This window comes from Bubalus bubalis, chromosome 4 (assembly GCF_019923935.1).
Source record: "Bubalus bubalis isolate 160015118507 breed Murrah chromosome 4, NDDB_SH_1, whole genome shotgun sequence".
Classification (NCBI taxonomy): domain Eukaryota; kingdom Metazoa; phylum Chordata; class Mammalia; order Artiodactyla; family Bovidae; genus Bubalus; species Bubalus bubalis.
The window spans coordinates 11,243,056-11,261,613 of NC_059160.1; the positions used below are offsets into that span (position 1 = coordinate 11,243,056).

An 18,558-nucleotide genomic window follows, 5' to 3' on the forward strand; every position below is an offset into this window, starting at 1 on the left:
TCAGAGGCTAATAGAATTGTGGCCACTTTCTTCCGGGGTTTGGAGGAACTAACTCCACCTCTGTCTCATGCTGATGAAAGCTTGACTAAGTTCTCTTCCCAAGTCTGGGACTGGTGGACACAGGTGCCACGTGCTGGGGGCCTGTCCTGGGGGTCTGGAGATGCTCTGGTGGATCCCTGGTAGCCACTGTGACTGACAGTCAGGGTGGCACCCGTGGAATTGTGTGCTCGCGTGACAGTCACTCAGGAGAGCCACGTGGGCTTGGGCTGGGGTGGGGGTGGAGTAATTACTACCCAGAGAAAGTATTTAAAGATAATTACACACCTCCCACTCTTCAAAATACAGCTTTGCTTGACAACTGGTTTCCTGGCAACGCTTCCTACTGTATAATAAACGTAATAGTTTATTAGAACGTGTAAGTTTACTTGTGTGTTTACATGTGCATGGAGAATATAGAGATTAAATGATAAAGCAAGGAGGAGGAATTCACCTGCTATTCACATTCCCTCCGCTCCCTGGCAAAGTCATTTCCTCTACAGGTGGAACTTTCTGGACGCAGACCCAGAGGGCATGGTGGGCTTGGACGTATCCTCTCTCACGTCTTCTCACCCGTGTATCAGTAGTCCCACCAGACAACTCTGCTTGACGTGGCTGTCCCCCCACCAAGCCTCTTTTTTAGGTCTCAGCCTTGCTTCAGGGCTTGATGGGGGGCCCACCTTCCCCATGATGCACTTTTCTAGGTGTCCCAGCCTTGGAGCTCTAGACACACTTACTGTCTATGTTACTCACTTGGCTACACACTCAAGAGGCATTTGTTAAGCATCTAACCCAGTCGGGTACTACATATTCAGCAGTTAGCACACAGACAGGAAGCTCACGTGGTTGACGGACCCCAAGGGAGCTGGGTGCCAGGCGGGCTTAGTAGGTGCCTTGGGGGAAGGCCTCCCAGCCTGTCGTGGGCAGCCAGACAGGCTTCACAGAGAACACAATACCCCTTTCCTGTAAGTCAGTCTATTTAACGTGTGGTTCCTGCCTCTCCAGCGAGATGGAGATCACAAGGTCCTGAGATTGAGGGGCGGAGTCCTGCCCTTTGTGATGGATCCGTAGCTCCCTGCCCCCAATGCCCCCACAGCAGGAACACTGGCCGGGCAGGCAGGTGGGGCAGCAGAGACAAGCTGTGCGCAGACTTGCTCTCTGCCTGTGTGGACAAGGCTTAAGACCCCAGGGCTGGGGTCAGGAGGACAGTGGGTGGTGCTCCTGGAAGAATCTGCCCGGTACAGAATTCTGGACAAGCATCTAGACAGGAGACACCAAATGGTGGACACCTGGGACTCTTTCCAGAGAAAAGAGTGGAGAACAAGCAACCCAGAAAACGCCTACATTTAATTATTTTATACAAAAGTAACCTAAAAATGGGCTATTAGGATGGGCAAATTTGGGCATGTACCTTGTTGCTGAGGGGATGGCAGAGGTAAGGGGGAACTTGGGGGCACATTTGTCTGAAGATGGGACAGGTTTCCAAACATCAGACCCCGAGGGGTTCGCCTCAGACCCACAAGGGGTTCACCTCAAACCTGGAGGGGTTCACCTCAGACCCCCAAGGGGTTTGCCTCAACCCCTAAGGGGTTCGCCTCAGACTCACAAGGGGTTCACCTCAAACCTGGAGGGGTTCACCTCAGACCCCTGAGGGGTTCGCCTCGGACCCACAAGGGGTTCACCTCAAACCTGGAGGGGTTCACCTCAGACCCCCAAGGGGTTTGCCTCAGACCCCAAGGGATTCTCCTCAGACCCCCAAGGGGTTCACCTCAAACCTGGAGGGGTTCGCCTAAGACCCCTGAGGGGTTCGCCTCGGACCCTGAAGGGTTCACCTCAGACCCCCGTGTCTCCCAGATCCAACCCCAGCACATTGCCTGGCTAACTCCTTCAAACTGAGAAGAACTCAGACCATTTTATTCCGTAACTGCTGAAGTCCTATTCTGAGCCCCAAATGTCACAAAATTCCTTATTATAACTAATTCCTCAAAGTAGAGACTCGGCTTACCAAGAAAATACTCTAATATTGCCCAAATATTGTAAGTCCATTAATTTGCCAGAATTTCCCTAAGACCTGTGCTCTAATATTTCTTTTAAAAATCCTGTGATTTTTGTATCCTTGTCTTGCAAATAGAATAGGCCATTTGTAGGTCAGATTCTACAATGTGTCATTGTTAAACTGAGAAAACGATCAAGAATATATATATATATATTTTTTTTTTAAAGTCAAATTTTAGATTCTCTACTGGAGTAAAACAGGCTTTTCCCTGTCTCTGAGGTTACTTCTGAGTGGCGGAAATTCGCTCCCCTTCTTTGCCTTTGTTACTGTGTTTCTCCTGCATCTCCTGCTCCACGTCAGTCGCCACCGTCAGACAGACGGAGGCTGTGAGGTTGGAGTTTTCCTGCATCTGCTCCACAGAGGCTGCTCAGGGTCGACCTTGGTGATTCGGTGGCATCTTCAGGCCACTGCCAGCTTTGCTATTCCCTCCACAGAGCCAGCATCAGACTAAGATGTGGATGAGGTAGCTGCCATCTGACTCTGTAGGGTCACAATGTCTGGTGTGGGAGCCACTGGCCGTGTGTGGCTACTGTGCACATGGCCAGTCCAAACTGGACGTGCAGGCAGTGTACAGGGCACACTGGACTTTGAAGATTTAGTAGAAAAATTAATATAAATTAATATATCATTGAAGTAATACTTTAAATAATAATTTAATTACATCTTGAAATGATGTTTTAGATGCATTGGCTTAAATAAAAGTATATTGTGATTAATTTTACCTGCTCTTTTTCACTTTTCAACGTGGCTGCTAGAGAGTTTTAGAAACGGCAGAAGTGGCTAGTATTGTGTTTCTGCTCAGTATCTGTGCCATGGACCCCTCCCCTGACCCCAGACACAGCCAAGAAGAAACAGTTTTGGAACCCTAGGCAGGACCTCATCACAGGGTGCTGCCTGGGTCCCGGGCATGGGTCCTGATGCACCCACGCATGAGCCACTTGGCCACGCATGAGCTATGCAGCCCTGTGCCCCTTGGCCACAATACCCTCTTTTGAACATGGATTTCCTGATGGTGTCAACCTACTGCGAATAAGCCTTTGGGGATGGACACAAAGCCTTCTCTCTGTATTTCTGCTGCATCTTGAGTCGTAGCTGCTGGGGGAGGAACCCTTCCTAAAGGGGCATCCAGGACAAGCAGGTGAGCCTTGTCTCAAAGCCAGGCAGAGTCTAGGGTTGTGGGGCCTCTGTGTTCCCTCTTCTCTAGGAGCATGGCCTACACCCTTGAGCACTGGACACAGAACACCCTGTCTCCTGGGCCATCTCCCTGCGTGGAGGCTTTGGAACTGTCAGAACACAAAGTGCTTTCTGAGCTTTGATTGTGAAACAGAACTTCGCTTTGAGTCTGTGTCAAGCCTAATGCTGTTCTGGGGCAAGACAACCCATCCATCCCTCCCCAAGAGATACCTGCCACCCCTTCAGGGCAGGACAGCCCATCTGTCCCTCCCCAAAAGGTACCACTGCCCCTCCAGATGCCAGAGAAGCAGTGAGATTTGAGTATTATGGAGAGAAACGATTTGCTACATTCTCAAGCTCTCTCCTGTGACAGGACCTGGGCCTGTGAGACTTGAAAGTGAAAGTGAAATTGCTCAGTTGTGTCCAACTCTTTGCGACCCCATGGACTGTAGCCCACTAGGCTCCTCCATCCATGGAATTTTCCAGGCAAGAGTACTGGGATGGGTTGCCATTTCCTTCTCCAGGGGATCTTCCTGGCCCAGGGATTGAACCCGGGTCTCCCACATTGCAGGCAGATGCTTTACCGTCTGAGCCACCAGGGATCTATTTTAGAGAGACTTGACTTCAGGCTTTTTATTGTAAAGGAGGTCTCAGCTTGAGAGGAAGTGGAAAGAGACAAAGCCTGTGTTTTCCAGCCCCAGTGGAACAGGGAGCAGAAGGTGGAAGAGGAGAGGGTCTCTCACCAGTGACCCAGAGCCAAGTGTTAGAAACCCCGGGATAGTTGTAGGGAGGCTGGGACCCTGGGGCCGGAGAGCCTCTCATGGCTGGGGCACGGGGTCTGTGGGCGCCTGGGGGCACCAGCCTTCAGCCTAGAGCTCCACCCATGCAGGTGCAGGTGGTGATGGGTGGCAGGAGCGTGGGCCAGCGCCTGGTTCCTGTGGCCCATCCATGGGTTCAAAGAGCCTGGGGGCCAGAGAACAGAGTCCTCACTGAGCCCCTGTGTACTTCCGGGATCTTGAAATCCTAAGCCCGCTTGTCCACCCTGGAGAGGAGCTGGGCAGAGGGAAGAAGAGGGACTAAACATTCAGCCTCAGGGACTTGGGCTGCTCTGCTTGGCTGGACTAAAATCTAATGCTGTTTCTGCTCTTGCTGGGATTCTCCAGGTGGTTCAGATGGTAAAGAATCCACCTGCAATGCAGGAGACTCGGGTTTGATCCTTGGGTTGGGAAGGTCCCCTGGAGGAGTGCATGGCAACCCACTCCAGTATTCTTGCCTGGAGAACCCCACAGACAGAGGAGCCTGGCGGGCTACAGTCCATGGGGTCACGCAGATTTGGACACTACTGAAGCGACTTAACATGCACGCACGCATGTGCCTGCTACGTGGCAGGTGAGGCTGGGAGAGATTAGATCGATTACAAAACATAATTGATGTTTTCTGGCTGGTGCAAGTTTTGTGAGAGTAAATTCCCATGCCCATCCTCACATCCGACACAACCAGGGGATGGCCTGCTGCCAGTCAGCGCTCAGCTTGGCTCCATGCAAACCACACTCTGGAAGCCCATGGAACGTATTGGGGTTGCAGGAGCCCACATGGTAAAGGCGGTGACAGAGGTCTGAACGGAGTGATGCGGGAAGGGAGGGGAGTCTATAGAAGGTGTCGAGATGCGGTGACAGCCGAGCTTCTTAACAGGAGCCCAGGTTCTGCAGGGGGCCAGGACACCATGATTTGGGTGGAAGAAGGGCTCCATGCAGAAGCCTCGACGTGTAAGGGACAAGATGGGGGACACAGGCAGTGGGGCTGGAGGGGCGGACAGGGCGAGGACGGCCCTGCGGAAGTCTCTGAGACAGCACTGATGGAACTCGCACGCCCTCACCTCACCAAGTCCTGTGCTGCTGCTGCTGCTAAGTCGCTTCAGTCATGTCCGATTCTGTGCGACCCCATAGAGGGCAGCCTACCAGGCTCCCCCGTCCCTGGGATTCTCCAGGCAAGAACACTGGAGTGGGTTGCCATTTCCTTCAATGTGTGAAAGTGAAAAGTGAAAGTGAAGTCGCTCAGTCGTGTACGACTCTTCACGACCCCATGGACTGCCACCTACCAGGCTCGTCCGTCCATGGGATTTTCCAGGCAAGAGTACTGGAGTGGGGTGCCATTGCCTTCTCCGACCAAGTCCTGTAAACGTGGCCAAAAGCGGCAGAGAGCTGCGTGTGGCACTTATCTCAACTGGACTTCATCTTACAAGGGAGGGAGGCACAGCTTCTCACAACCTCCCGGGCTGGTGCTGCCATGAACACTAAGTCACCAGACCCCGAGTCCCACCTCAGTTGCCCCCTTGCTCGGTCCCCACCTGGGGCAGACCCCGGGGCCCAGCAGGAGAGGAGCGTCCCACTCACCTGAACTTCGACTTGGAGATCCGGTGGCTGAAAGGGAAAGAGGAGACGTTAGCACATGACACACGTTTGCTTCGATTCTCAGACGTTCCCAGGTGACCATGTGGGCACTGGAAGGAGCAGCTTCAGGGAGAGAGCTCTGCAGTCAGCACCTCCTGGTGCTTGAGGGTTTGAAGCCGAGACACAGGGCCAGCCCAGCCCGCAAACCTACGAATCGAGCATCTTCTAAGTGGAGACATGGTCCCTAGAGCTCAGCGTTGTGTCCTCAGACCATCAGCCAGGCTGGCCACGTGTTGGGGCCTCTCTCTGAGGACTGTGGTGGAGGACAGGAGCCCCTGCTGCAGACATGGCCTTTGGCAGCTGGACATCAGGTGGAAACGGGCTGGCTGAGACCCAGCGCCCTGAAAACAGAAGCCTGAGGGCTGAGCCTAGGCCTGAGGAAACGGGTGGACTCCCAAGCACAACCCCTGATGCTGATGGTGGTGTGCGGCCCTGAAGACCTGGGCCCTTGTGGGCAGTCGCACGGCGGCTGTGCAGGTGGCTGACTCGAGGGTCACTGTCATGTGGGGTGGGTCAGGAACCTTCCAGGAGGCCTTGAGGCCCATGGGAGGGTGGCTGGGGCAGAGAGCATGCAGGCAGTTGAGACTGGTCGGTCGAAGGCTGAGTGTCAGGACGGCCCAGGTGTCTGGGGGAGTAAGTGCTGCTCGGGTCATGGGTTGGGGAACACAGACGGCCCTCCCAGTTCAGCACAAAGTGAGCTCTGCTGTGAAGCAAGAAAACAACCCCTCTTGTTATGTTTCATTAAAAAAAAACTAAACCAGAAGATGTGACAGGTGGCAGAGCCATTATGCGTGAGATAATTATATCTCCCGGGCCTGAGAACCTGAGCCAAGAGCCTTTACTGCTCCAAACTGCCAGCTAATAACTGATCCCACTGAAGATGCTGGCCGGGGCACAGGGTCTAGTCACATGGCCCAAGGGCGGGGCTGGACCCCTGTTTAACGGGGAAGCAAAAGTCGTCCAGCTGCACTGGGCGGTGGTCAGTCAGGTGTCCCTCCTCCGGCCTGGCCTGGCTTGCTGTGCAGCTGACCCCTCACTGAGAGCACGAGCTGGAGTGGGTGGCCGTCAGCTTGGTCATTCTGCGAAAGTGCCCGGAGATCCCAGGGGTCCTCTTGGGGGCTGTACAGTGCAGACCACACGCTCTCCCTCTAAGGCCTCCTCTCAGGCTGATGGATCATAAGCAAAAGAGAGTTCTTCAAGGGCCCTGTCGGGGATAGCTGAGGTCAGAGTGTCCACGTCTTCCAAGGCAGTGACTCTGGGACTTGGGCAAGGGCGGACCAGGGCTCCTGTTGGAGGTGAGTCCCCAGGTAAGTGAGGCCACTGGTTGTGGCTCCTTCCTGGGAGTTCTGGAACGTACTGAGGAGGAGGACATGGATGGGACTTTCTCTCCCCCAGGGTCCCATGTCAGGACCTGACTAGATGCCACATTGAAGCCTGACTGCTGCTCTTGGGTCGTGGGCGTCATTCCACAGGCTCGCTGGGTCCGTAGCTCTCGCTCCCTTTAAGCACCGAATTACCTGAGCCCCTCAGGTAAGAAGGGGGTCCTTGAGGGCAGGTGTATGGAGACAAAGGAGAGCCCGGCTCTTGGGGAGCCAAAGATCTCACGCTCCCCATGCAGGAGAGTCAGTGTGCTTCATGAAGCCAGAGGGATCTGGTCTCTGCTGTCCTCAAGCCCTGGGCAGTGACCACTGGCTCTGGATTTGGACAACTGGTTATCTTGCTGGTAGGCAGGCGGGTAGGGCACCTGTGGGCACTCTGCCTGCCCCTCACCCTGTTCTCTGGCCGTGTGGCCGGTACTGCCTTCTCATGGGCTTCAAGCCCTCAATCCCAGCGAGTCTGCAGATACTGGAGGTCCCAGAGCTCCAGACCCTGCTGGGGACCACCTGTTCAGATGGCGTCGGGCTCCCCTGGTCCCTGCTCTTCGAGGTTGATTCCCATCCCATGTTTTATGTGGACTCCTGAAAAGCAGCAGGTGGAGAACAGAGGACTTGCACCTAAGACCATGTGTAGCCCACTGAGTGGGCCTGAAGCCCAGCTGCCTCCTCTGTCCAGGCCTCCAGGACACACCTCCTTGGGGGACAAAAGCAAGAGATACACTCAGAACTCCCTCTGCTTCCTTCAGTTACTCAGTTTGTGTTTGTTGCTCTTGGTCAAATATTTGAACTTCTTGGGAGCACCTTCCACAGTTAGCCTCTCGCTGTATTCGAGTCTGGAGCCCTGGATGCCTGCCCGCTGCTGTGTTTGGAACTGTCCTTGCCCGAATCCTCCCAATTTGCCTGATCATCAGTCGGAAGGGCTGCTGGTCTTTCCTGAGTGACACTTGTCTCAGTTGACCTCCTCGACTCCGCGCACGGCTGGTACAGCCAGAGGGGCTGGGCCCAGACCTCCTCCTCACAGAGCCTCGCCTCAAAGACTGGGACTGGGGTGGCTTCTCTGCATTGCTGGCCAGAGGCCCCTTCCCCCACCGGAGCCTGATAAACCCCCGCTGGGTCTTCCCCATCACCTAGCCCCAACCCAGCTCCCAGCTGCTCTGGTGCTGGAGAAGACTCATGAGAGAACCTTGGCCAGCAAGGAGATCCAACCAGTCAATGCTAAAGGAAATCAGTCCTGAATATTCATTGGAAGGACTGACGCTGAAGCTGAAGCTCCAATACTTTGGTTACCTGATGTGAAGAGATGACTCATTGGAAAAGACCCTGATGCTGGGAAAGATTGAAGGCAGGAGGAGAAGGGGATGACAGAGGGCGAGATGGTTGAGTGGCATCACTGACTCAACGGAGATGAGTTAGAGCAAGGTCCAGGAGATGGTGATGGGCAGGGAAGCCTGGCGTGCTGCAGTCCATGGGGTTGAAAAGAGTCAGACACAACTGAACGACCGCACAACAACCCCCTAGGCCAACGCCACAGCCGCCAGGCCCCGTGTCATGTCCATGTCGCCCTCAGCATGACACAGACTCCGGTTATGCTCAGCCAACCTCAAGCTGGCCACTCTACTGTCTGTTCTCTGACGGTCCCACTGCATAGACCCCACTCGAGGCTGACCCCACACTTTTGGCATCAGCCTCCCTGTGGCCTCCACTCGGCCCCGAGGTCTTGGCCTTCTCTCAGGGCCTCTCCAGCCTTTACTTCCTGTGCCGTCCAACATCCCTGAGCTCACGTCTGGCCTCCACTCAGCCCTGAGGTCTTGGCCTCATCGTGGGACCTCTCCCAGAGCTCACGTCTGGCTGCCGCTTGGCCCTGAGATCTTGGCCTCCTCTCGGGGCCTCTCCTGCCTTTACCTTCTGTGCCATCCGACATCCCCGAGCTCACGTCTGGCCTCCACTTGGCCCTGAGGTCTTGGCCTCATCCTGGGACCTCTCCCTGAGCTCACGTCTGGCTGCCACTTGGCCCTGAGATCTTGGCCTCCTCTCGGGGCCTCTCCTGCCTTTACCTCCTGTGCCGTCCAGCACCCCTGAGCTCATGCCTGTGGCGAGGTGCATATCATTCTTGGTGTCAGAGTTGTAAGCTTCTTTCTGATTTTTCCTTCTTGCAGATCTGTGGGCGTTGGGACTGAAGGGACCTTGCACGCCACCTGGGCTGGGGCCTGCAATTTAACACAGCACAGCCTGCTTCTCGCATGGCCACTCTCCCACGGAAGTTGCCTTCCGAACACTTATCCCAAATCACAGTGATGCCCAGTGTCACTTCCACACCAGGCTGTGAGTTCCAGGGGGGGTGGTGTCACCATGGTCTCAGGCTCTGTGTCCCCGTGGCCTGGCACTGAGCGGGCATGCTGCCCAGATGGGGTACAAATGAAGAACACAGGCTGGACATCCCTCCTCCAGTGGCCTCCAGGCCTGTGCTGTCTGGTCTCCTGGCACCTCTCCATCTGTTTCATTTACTTGCTCTTTTACTTCTTAAAAAAGTGTCTAAACACTTCCCCGCCTTCAGCCCCGGCCTTCCGCCCCGGTGAACAGCCTTGGTGTCAGTGCCACGTAACTGCATCCTTCATTTCTAAACTGAGGCCTCTAGCCTGTGCCCCAGAGGGGAACCCACACCTTGCAGCTCCCACACCTTGCAGCCCCGCCGGTGACTTCAGTGTCCATATCTTTTCTGTCTTCAGACTCAACAGATGGCTCCCTCCTCTCATCCCCTCTCCTACCTGTCTGCCCCCTCCCCACAAAACATCACCTTGCAGTCACTTTCTGTCTGCCCCATCCCCTTGGAACCATCTTCAGCCAGGCCTCTCATGACACAGAAATCCTCATCCTGCTACTCAGGCTGTTTGTTCTCCGCTTCAGAAATGCTGGCCTCTCCCTGCTCATCTCACTCGGCTTCAGCCCCCGGCGTTAACGCCACGTCCCCAGCAGGAACGCTGATGGTCTTCTCCCATTGCTGTCTGAAGCCACTGGGGAAGGATGGCAGTTTATGAAGGACACACTATAATCCTGGTGCTGGGGCCAGGCACTTTATCTGCACACAGTAGGAGCACAAACACAGGTGTTTATGGGAACTGCCGTTCATTCCTGCCAAGTCCTGGAGGCTTGCATGTCACGTCCTGAAGATGCTAGCCCCTCTGTGGGGACAGGCTTGTGGGCGCCAGCGCTCTGGTCTCCCCCGGCCTGTCACCTGGGCCCAGAGCCAGAGGGTAGAGTCCTCGTCACCTTCCCTCCGTCTCTTTGCGGACCTGCCATTCACCTTCTCAACCATGGCGGGCCAGGCCCATGTCCGCAATCCTGAGAGATTGTTTGTATGGTTCTAACAGGAGGGAAGAGGGGAGGGTTCACCCTGCTGCTTTGAACATAATTAGCCCCGTATTTTAACAACAGTTTGACAATAACTGCTTCCCCACATTGCTGGGACTCAGCAGCACGGATTCCCTGGTGCTGCTGTCGGGGGGAGTGATGGCAAGGCCTGTGTACTCTGGAAACCGTCTGTTCCTGCTCCCTACTTGCTCAAAGGCTGGCCCGGCTCAGATGAGAGGCACCCACAAGGGGACCGCCTCGAGGGCTGGGGTCACCCAGATACGAAGGCATTTCAGGGTCACAGGTCAACGAGGACACTGTTTCCATGATGGAGCGACTCAGACACTCAGCCGATGTGGGGCTGGTCCTCCTCCAAGCCCTCCGTCTGCTGTTCCTTTTAGTTTCCGGGGTGAGTCTTACATCCCTGGGAACAGGGGCAAGCAGCTCCCACTTCCAAAAGTGCAGCCTGGCAGACGCAGGAGGCACCACCCTCAGGGTCAGCCTGACCCCCAAGGGAACCCAGCTTACACTTTGTGGACTCTGCTTTTTGAGACTCTGAGAATGGAACCCAGCAGCGTGCTTATTTTTAGCAGTTAAGCCATTTTCCTTTCATTTCTTGCTGGGGAACATCTCTTAGGGCCTGTTGGTGTCCATTTTTAGGACGGAGCTTAGAGGTGATGATGACCATCCGTGTGTGCCGTCCCTCCACGCACCTGGCCCAGCCCCGGACCCAAGTCTGCTCAGGAAGCCGGGGGCTGGGGCTCGTGTTCAGGGAGGCGGCCACTTGCCTGGCTGGCACCGGTGAACTTTCATAGCTGAGTCTGCATGACAGACAACCGTGTTCCCTTCCCCGGATGGATAACTCAGAGCCGTAAGTAAGACCACCTCTCCCAGAGTATTTCTTGCCAGTTTGCCTATCCCCTGGGTCACATTTATCTGAAATGAAAGGGTGCTTAGCAGGACTCAGGGACCCTCACAAAGCTGATCTGGAGAAATGGGGCGCGGGGCTGGGAAGAAACAGATTTCAAAGCCCCCTCAACACATGTACACCCCCACTCCCAAAGAGACACACACTCTGTTTCCCTGATGGGATGGAAAGGGGCTCAAAATCCAAAGTCAAACTCCTGGGAAGTGCAGAGCAGCCCCTGGCCAGGGCCATGCTCACACCCTCCCGGGACCACGGGCCCCACTCCCGAGACTACTCACGCCAGCCTGGCCCCGCAGCTCTCTCCCTCGATGTCCCCTCCAGCCACGTTTTCGGTGTTGACAGACTCGGTCTCACTGGTGGGCATGCTCACTGCAGAGTCGTGGAGGGAAGGAGAGGGGGGTTAGTCTGCAGCCCGGTCGGGAGGGGAGCCCTGGCAGTGCCTGGCAGGTCTGTGGTCCTGACTGACACACCTGCTGCCTGTCTATGGTGGCCTTGCCACCTGGGACACCCTAAGTGGGACGGTGGGAGGAGACCCCCCAAGGATGCCCCGCTCAGTCCCTCCTCTACCATCAACTCCATGCCCTTCGACAAGCTGCTTCTACTTTCCCTTTTGCATCCATTCCTCCATATAAAAAGAGCTTTCACGACAATATTTTATTTTTCTTATTTCTTTACAGCCCCCTATTCTAAGGGGCTTCATCCCAACATTTAGGGTCCAGCCTGTCCATGGAAAGGGTGTCTTTGCCAAGGGTGTAGCTCCTTGATGGATCAGAGGAGGATCTGCCCCTCGGCCTGAGTCTTGGTCACTGGATTGATTCCACCCAGGACGGAGCCTGAAATAGCTCGAGGGGAGCAGCCGCGTCCAGTGCCACATTCAGGACTCAGGTCAGCCCTGCATATGTGGGAACGAGAAGCCTCCATGTTGAACCCAGCAAACTAAGGTGAGACGTGGCCTGAAGACACACGCAGGGATAGCACCTCCCCACAGTATCTCAGTGGGCCGGCCTGGGACACGGTCCCTCAGCCTCCACGATGGCCGACCCACCCAGTCTGTCTCCAGGCTCCCCTGAGGTGGTGGCGCTGGATTTCCAGGGCGACTGGAATCTTATAGCTTGGAGCCCAGGTCAGAGGCTTAGAAGAAGAGACTTCTTTTATTGTTGTTGTTCAGTCGCTTAGTCGTGTCCAACTCTTTGCGTCCCTGTGGACTGCAACACACCAGGCTTCCCTGTCCTTCACTGTCCCTAGGAGTTTACTCAAACTCATGTCCCTTGAGTCAGTGATGCCATCCAGCCATCTCATCCTTTTTCTTCTGTTACTATTTTTTATTCCAAATAAAAGTATATCCCCAAAGAATTCTTCTCCTTCTTTTCTAGCTTCTCTGACCCTTCTAACATGCCACACACAGTGCCCTTAACTTTCCCATCCTTGTTATCTAGCATGGCTGCCACATCCTTGGTCCTGGCTCAGCTCTGCTTGCAGCGCGGCACCCTCATCCAGGGCAGGTCAGGAGCCCCAGTGGCCACAGAACCCGCACTGGTGGGGGTGGGGCATCTGGGGACATGGAACAGGGACCAGTACCCAGGGGTCTGCCGCCAGAATGGAGCATGCCATCCGCATAGGTCTCCTGGTTGGGTGGGGATGTTGCTGGATGTGGCTTTTCCTTGGTTTCTTTCCTTTTGAATGAAGTCAAGGGGAGGTGAGAGAGACTCATTCCCAGAATGTGAAGACACAACTGGAAAGCCCGCGACTCCGTAAGCCTGACTGTCCTGTATCCACCCTTGAGTCCTTTTCCACAAACTCGGGTGTAAACAAGTCCAGACGTCATTGCAAGGGAGTCGCCCAGTCTTCTCGTCACAGGACAGGGAAGCGAGGCCTAGGGGAGGGCCACAGTGGCTGGGGGCTTGGGCTGGAGCACAGGGGTCTCGGCCCCCATGCTGTGCTCAGTTTGATGGCCCCCGGGCTACACACCAGACGAGATGGGTTTCCGACAGCCAGGCAGGCTCTGGGGCATCACAGAGTGTGGGGTGCAGTCACCTGGCGGTGCTGGATCTCACTGTCTACAGCTGCACTGAGAGTGGCTTTAACCTTGGCCGGCGATCTTCAAAGGAAAGGCCCTCTCAGGGGTCAGCCGCTGCGGTTGTCGTGTTCACTGACTTTACAGGTTTGAAGGGACAGTGAGGTGGTGGATTTGGGCGGGACAGGCCACCCTCCCTTTGCACACACACGCACACACACACACACACACCCCCCAGGAGAAGCAGGCTCCTGCTCTGCCCTGTGGGCACCAGCACATGTTTACTCGCGTGTGGTGTGGGGGACGTCACCATGGGTTTCTGGGGGCGATTAGACCAAGCAACCAAGAAACTCTCCTTCCTTCTGATCAAGCAGACACGCCAGGTGCCTCCTTTCACAGATAAGACATCAGAGTCAAAAACCAGGAATAAGACATGGGCAGAGCTCAGGTCAGCCATGGGGAAAGAAAGAAATGGGACTTGGCGTCCATGCGGGATATCGGGCTCACTTCCGAAAATAAAACTGAAGAAATGGTAAAAAGCCATAAACCAAAACATGTGAGAACACTTAACAAAACAGGACCCAAACCCCAGATCACGTGAACTAACAACACAGGACCAGGGATCCTGGGGAGAAGGAAGGACTCCCACAGAAGTGTCGTCTGCACCAGCAGATGGGGGTGACTTTGAAGAGAGGGCTTCCCAGGCAGGACCACCTCATCTCTGCTTGTTAGTGGGAATCTGGAAGACTAGATCATGAGAAAAAATGGATCAGGATTCTTTTCAACATATGTAAAGGAGTCCGTCCCAAATAGACTTATTTTCATAATACAAAGCTTAAAACAACTTTGATGGACCTGGAGGACATTATGCTTGGTGAAATAAGTCAGAAAGACAAATACTATATGTTAGCACTTATACATGGGATTTTAAAAATAAATGAATGGATATAACAAGGAGATCAAACCAGTCAATCCTAAAGGAAATCAGTTCTGAATGTTCATTGGAAGGACTGATGCTGAAGCTGAAGCTCTAGCTCCAGCTAGAAGCTAGAAGCTTTGGCCACCTGATGTGAAGAACTGACTCATTGGAAAAGACTTTGATGCTGGGAAAGATTGAAGGCAGGAGGAGAAGGGGATGACAGAGGATGAGATGGTTAGATGGCATCACCGACTCGATGGACATGAGTTTGAGCAAGCTCCAGGAGTTGGTGACGGACAGGGAAGCCTGGCATGCTGCAGTCCATGGGGTCGCAAAGAGTCAGACATGACTGAGCGACTGAACTGAACTGAACAAGGGCAAGGGAGTAAGGGACTTCCCAGGTGATAGTTAGTGGTAAAGAACCTGCCTCCAATGTAGGAAATGTAAGAGACGAGGGTTTGATCCCTGGGTTGGGGAGATCCCTTGGAGGAAGTCATGGCAACCCACTCCAGTATTCTTGTCTGGAGAATCCCATGGACAGAGGAGTCTGGTGGGCTACAGTCCATTGGGTCACACAGAGTTGGACATGACTGAAGTGACTCAGCACGTACGCAGGGACTCTTTTTTCAGGTCCTAATGGTACTGGTTGTGCGATGACAGCAGGCATTTGGCGTCTTTGGGGGTTTCAGGGCTGCTCCCCTGGGCTGGTGTCTTGGGGTTTGTCCTTCAGCTGCTCCTCCGCCCAGGGCCCGGGAGGCTGACCTTTGCAGACAGCCCAAAGGACAGTGCCAGCAGAGCCTGTCACCCCTGGTGCCTGCATCTTTGTGAGCCCCTTCTTAAACTGCCTGGTTGTCGAATCCATTTTTTGTCAGGACCTGACCCACATGCCTCTGGGCGCGGGCCGGGTGAGCGGTGTGAACCCACCGATGGGGGGAGATTTGCTGTCCAGGTGAGAGTGCGTGGAGCAGGGGACACTGGCCTGAGTCCAGGGCCTTCCTGGCTCTGTCAGGCAGCATCCAGGGCAGCTGCACTCCAGTGACCCTGCAGGCTGACCTCCTGGGAGGCACCAGGGAGCCAGGACATTACTGGGGACATGGCTTGAGCCCCAGGCAGGAAGGGATGGACATCCTGGGTGGGGTTACTGCCCCAGGACTCTCTTGGGGTAGGGGGAACCATGTCACATTTCATTTGGCTTCCGTTTCTCCTGCAGGAAAAGTAACTCGAGAGTTATCCCTCACTTCTTCTCTGCAGCTGGGGAGGTCCAGCCTATGGCCACTCATGGTCAGAGGCTGTGGGGTATAGGAGCCTCCTCCCAGTCTCTGCCCAGCTCAGGCTCCTGGGAACCTCCCTGGCATTGCACTGTGGGTCTAGGAATCACCAGCGCTACCCTAGCCTTGGCCAGGCCACGGAACCATTCCTACTAGGTTACATGATAATCTGCGGCTCATGGTCCTCGTCTCTTACAAGAATAAATTGATCAGAGGCTGAGCTGACAGTCTCTTCCAAGGCAAAGAAAGAGTCGGGGCAGGAGAGGAAAAGCAGATTGCAGACAAAAGAGTGAAGAGTTGGGGAGAGAGAGAAGGTAAGCGGTGCCAGCTGTGGGGCCCATCTGGGTGGAAGGTCACGCCGCCCCCAGAGCCTCCTCGGCAGCGTCCTGAGTGCCCGGGCCCCGCAGGGCTACCTCCCCAGAAGCAGTTAAGACCTGGCTGATTCTAAGCCATCAGAAAGTAAATACAAAACAGGATTAAATATTAAGAAGCCAAACAAAGTGGCCTTATTAAAAAGGCACAGTGTAAGCACGACATGTTGTCGCAATAATTATTATTACCGCCATAAACCGGAGGAGGCCGAAACGCCCGCCCTTGGTCTGCAGCCGCCATCCAGAGGAGAAAACCAGGTCGCTGGGCTCCCAGCAGGCCATAAACGCCCTGCGCTCCCAAGCATAAAATCTCTCCCCATGGTCACGGCGCCACTGCGGTGGCCCCCTCAGTTAGGACGGGGCGGGGGGACCATGTAGCTAGAGGGCTGCACTTGGGCACCTGCTTCTCTTCCCACCTGGCCCCACCATCCTGAGGGGTGAAGGGGCTGAGTGGGCATCCTCAGGCCCTGGGGATGCTGGGCAAACAGGAGGGGCTGGACCCATCCCCCCGGCCCCCGAGGGACACAGCTCACCACCACCCTCGGGGGTGAGAGAGGTGGTGATGGGGACCCTTCTGTGCAGGATGCCTCTGGAAATCAGCTGTTTTAGGCACAAAACTGCTTTTAGGTTGGAGATGATGTTCTAGATTCCAAGGCCAGGCTCAGCAGAGGGTCACCCGTGTGGAGTGACATATGAGGGACAGAGAATGGCTGTGTCCCCCCAGTCCCTCTTCAGCCCAGCCAGATGGTGTCCACTATGTCATCCTTCCGTTTTAGGGCCTTGGATTCTCTTGGGACAGATGATAGTAAGGCAAGGATCATAACAGCTCTACAGCAGGGTCATGATAACAGCTCAGTCTTCCATCACCTGCTACCTGCCGGTGACGCACCAGACCTAACTCAAGCCCCAGAACAACTCGATGAGAGAGTATATCGCCCCCTTACATGCTCACATTTCATAGATCAGGAAACTGAGGCTGAGAGAATAAGCAGCTTATCCAAAGTGAGCAGAGCAGCTCATGAGATCCGGGATTTGAACCCCAGCCTGTGTCAAGCCAAGTCTACCTTCATCTACATCAGACAAGTTCTTCCCGATCAGGAGAGAAGAGGTGGCCTGTGGATATGCTAGGGTCACTGGGAGAAGGAGAAGGCGGGCAGAGAGTATGGGTGGGAAGTCCCGGGAGAAGTCAGGTACTGTGCAACCCTGCCCAGGGTGCCGCTGGGTCGGAGCCTGGGTCCTGGAGTCAGTGGCTTGAGTTTGGACCCTGGTTCTGCACTTTGGGGGCTTCCCTTGTAACTCAGCTGGTAAAGAATCAGCCTGGAATGCAGGAGACCTGAGTTCGATCCCTGGGTTGGGAAGATCCCCTGGAGAAGGGAAAGGCTACCCACTCCAGTATTCTGGCCTGGAGAATTCCATGGACTGTACAGTCCATGGGGTCACAAAGAGTCAGACATGGCTGAGCAACTTTGACTCACTCACTTTGCACTTTGGATCTCTGAGACCTAGGGTCTGTTACATCCCTCTTCTGTGGCTTGGTTTCCCTACCAAGGCCTACATGTGTTGCAGGGCTAGAAGGGCAGAGCAGCCCTTCCTTTGACCGTGGAGATCAGTGAGGTACAGAGAGGGCCAGTGACTCGCCCAAGGTCAAACAGCTAATTAGAGCTGGAGGTCTGGTCCCTTTTCCACCAGCCAGCACTGCCTCCTTTTCTTGCCTGCCCTTTACTCACATCACAGAGGGGCCAAAACCCCACCTCGGTCATCCTGGCTAAGCCCAGGCTCGTCCTACTCCCTCCTGAAGGCCCAGGCCTCACACTTGTGCCCTGTGTGTGCTGTCCATGGGGGCCTGCAGAGCTCAGGGTGTGCTTTCTCTCTCTCTTTCTTCTTGGTCTCCCTCTTCTTCCCTATTTTCTGCTGCTCGTGATAACTTTGGCCTAAGTCAGATTCCCCAGGGAGGCCCTACAGGGGTCCAGCAAAATCCTGAAGGCCATGGGCACCCACGATGAGGCTGTCCTGACGAGAACACGGCTTCTTCATGAGGCTTCAGCCTTGCCTCCCCCTCAGCAGGAGAGCAGATTTCAGCCTCAAACTGCAGGTGTTTATGGGAAGTGAGTCACTTTAGCTCCCAAACCTGTGGTACCTCAAGCCCCATAACTCCCTGAATGAATCTGCGTGCAGCGGTCAGTACATCCATCAGCCACCTCCTCCCCCGCCACGTCCTCCACTTTAATCGATCATGCGGCTCTCCCTGCTGGTGCTTGTCAGGTTCTTCTGCATCCTGGTTCTCCTGATGCTTTAATCATCCACATATTTCTCAGCAAGATTACTCCAGAACCTGCTCCAGAATGCGCTCTAGACTGGAGGCCTTGCTCCCCTCTTGCATTGGTCAGGCCCCATCAGGACCACATCCACGGGGGCGGCCAGAGGTCGAGTTCAGGGACAGGGAAGGGCTGAGCCCACATTCTGTGCAGACCCTCGGATGGTTTAGTGTAGATGAGGTGGTCAGGGGACATAGTCTCTGTCTCTAAACTTGCGACATCCATTTCTGGGGCTGCCTGAAATGATCCTTTTGGGAAAATGATCTGAACCTCAGTTTTTTCATCTTAAAAAAAAAAAAAAAAA

General features: G+C 54.8%; 1 protein-coding gene across 14 annotated transcripts in view; it reads right to left on the reverse strand.

Annotated features, from left to right (window-relative positions):
* Positions 1 to 18,558, reverse strand: part of CACNA1C (calcium voltage-gated channel subunit alpha1 C) — a 463,540-nt gene that overhangs the window by 84,854 nt on the left and 360,128 nt on the right. For all 14 annotated transcript variants that reach the window (XM_044940916.2, XM_025282935.3, XM_025282924.3 and 11 more), the window contains 2 exons: positions 11,646 to 11,736; positions 5,659 to 5,685 (listed from right to left, as the gene is read on the reverse strand). In XM_044940916.2, the coding sequence (XP_044796851.1) occupies positions 5,659 to 5,685; positions 11,646 to 11,736 (118 nt within the window). The remainder of the gene's footprint in view (positions 1 to 5,658; positions 5,686 to 11,645; positions 11,737 to 18,558) is intronic.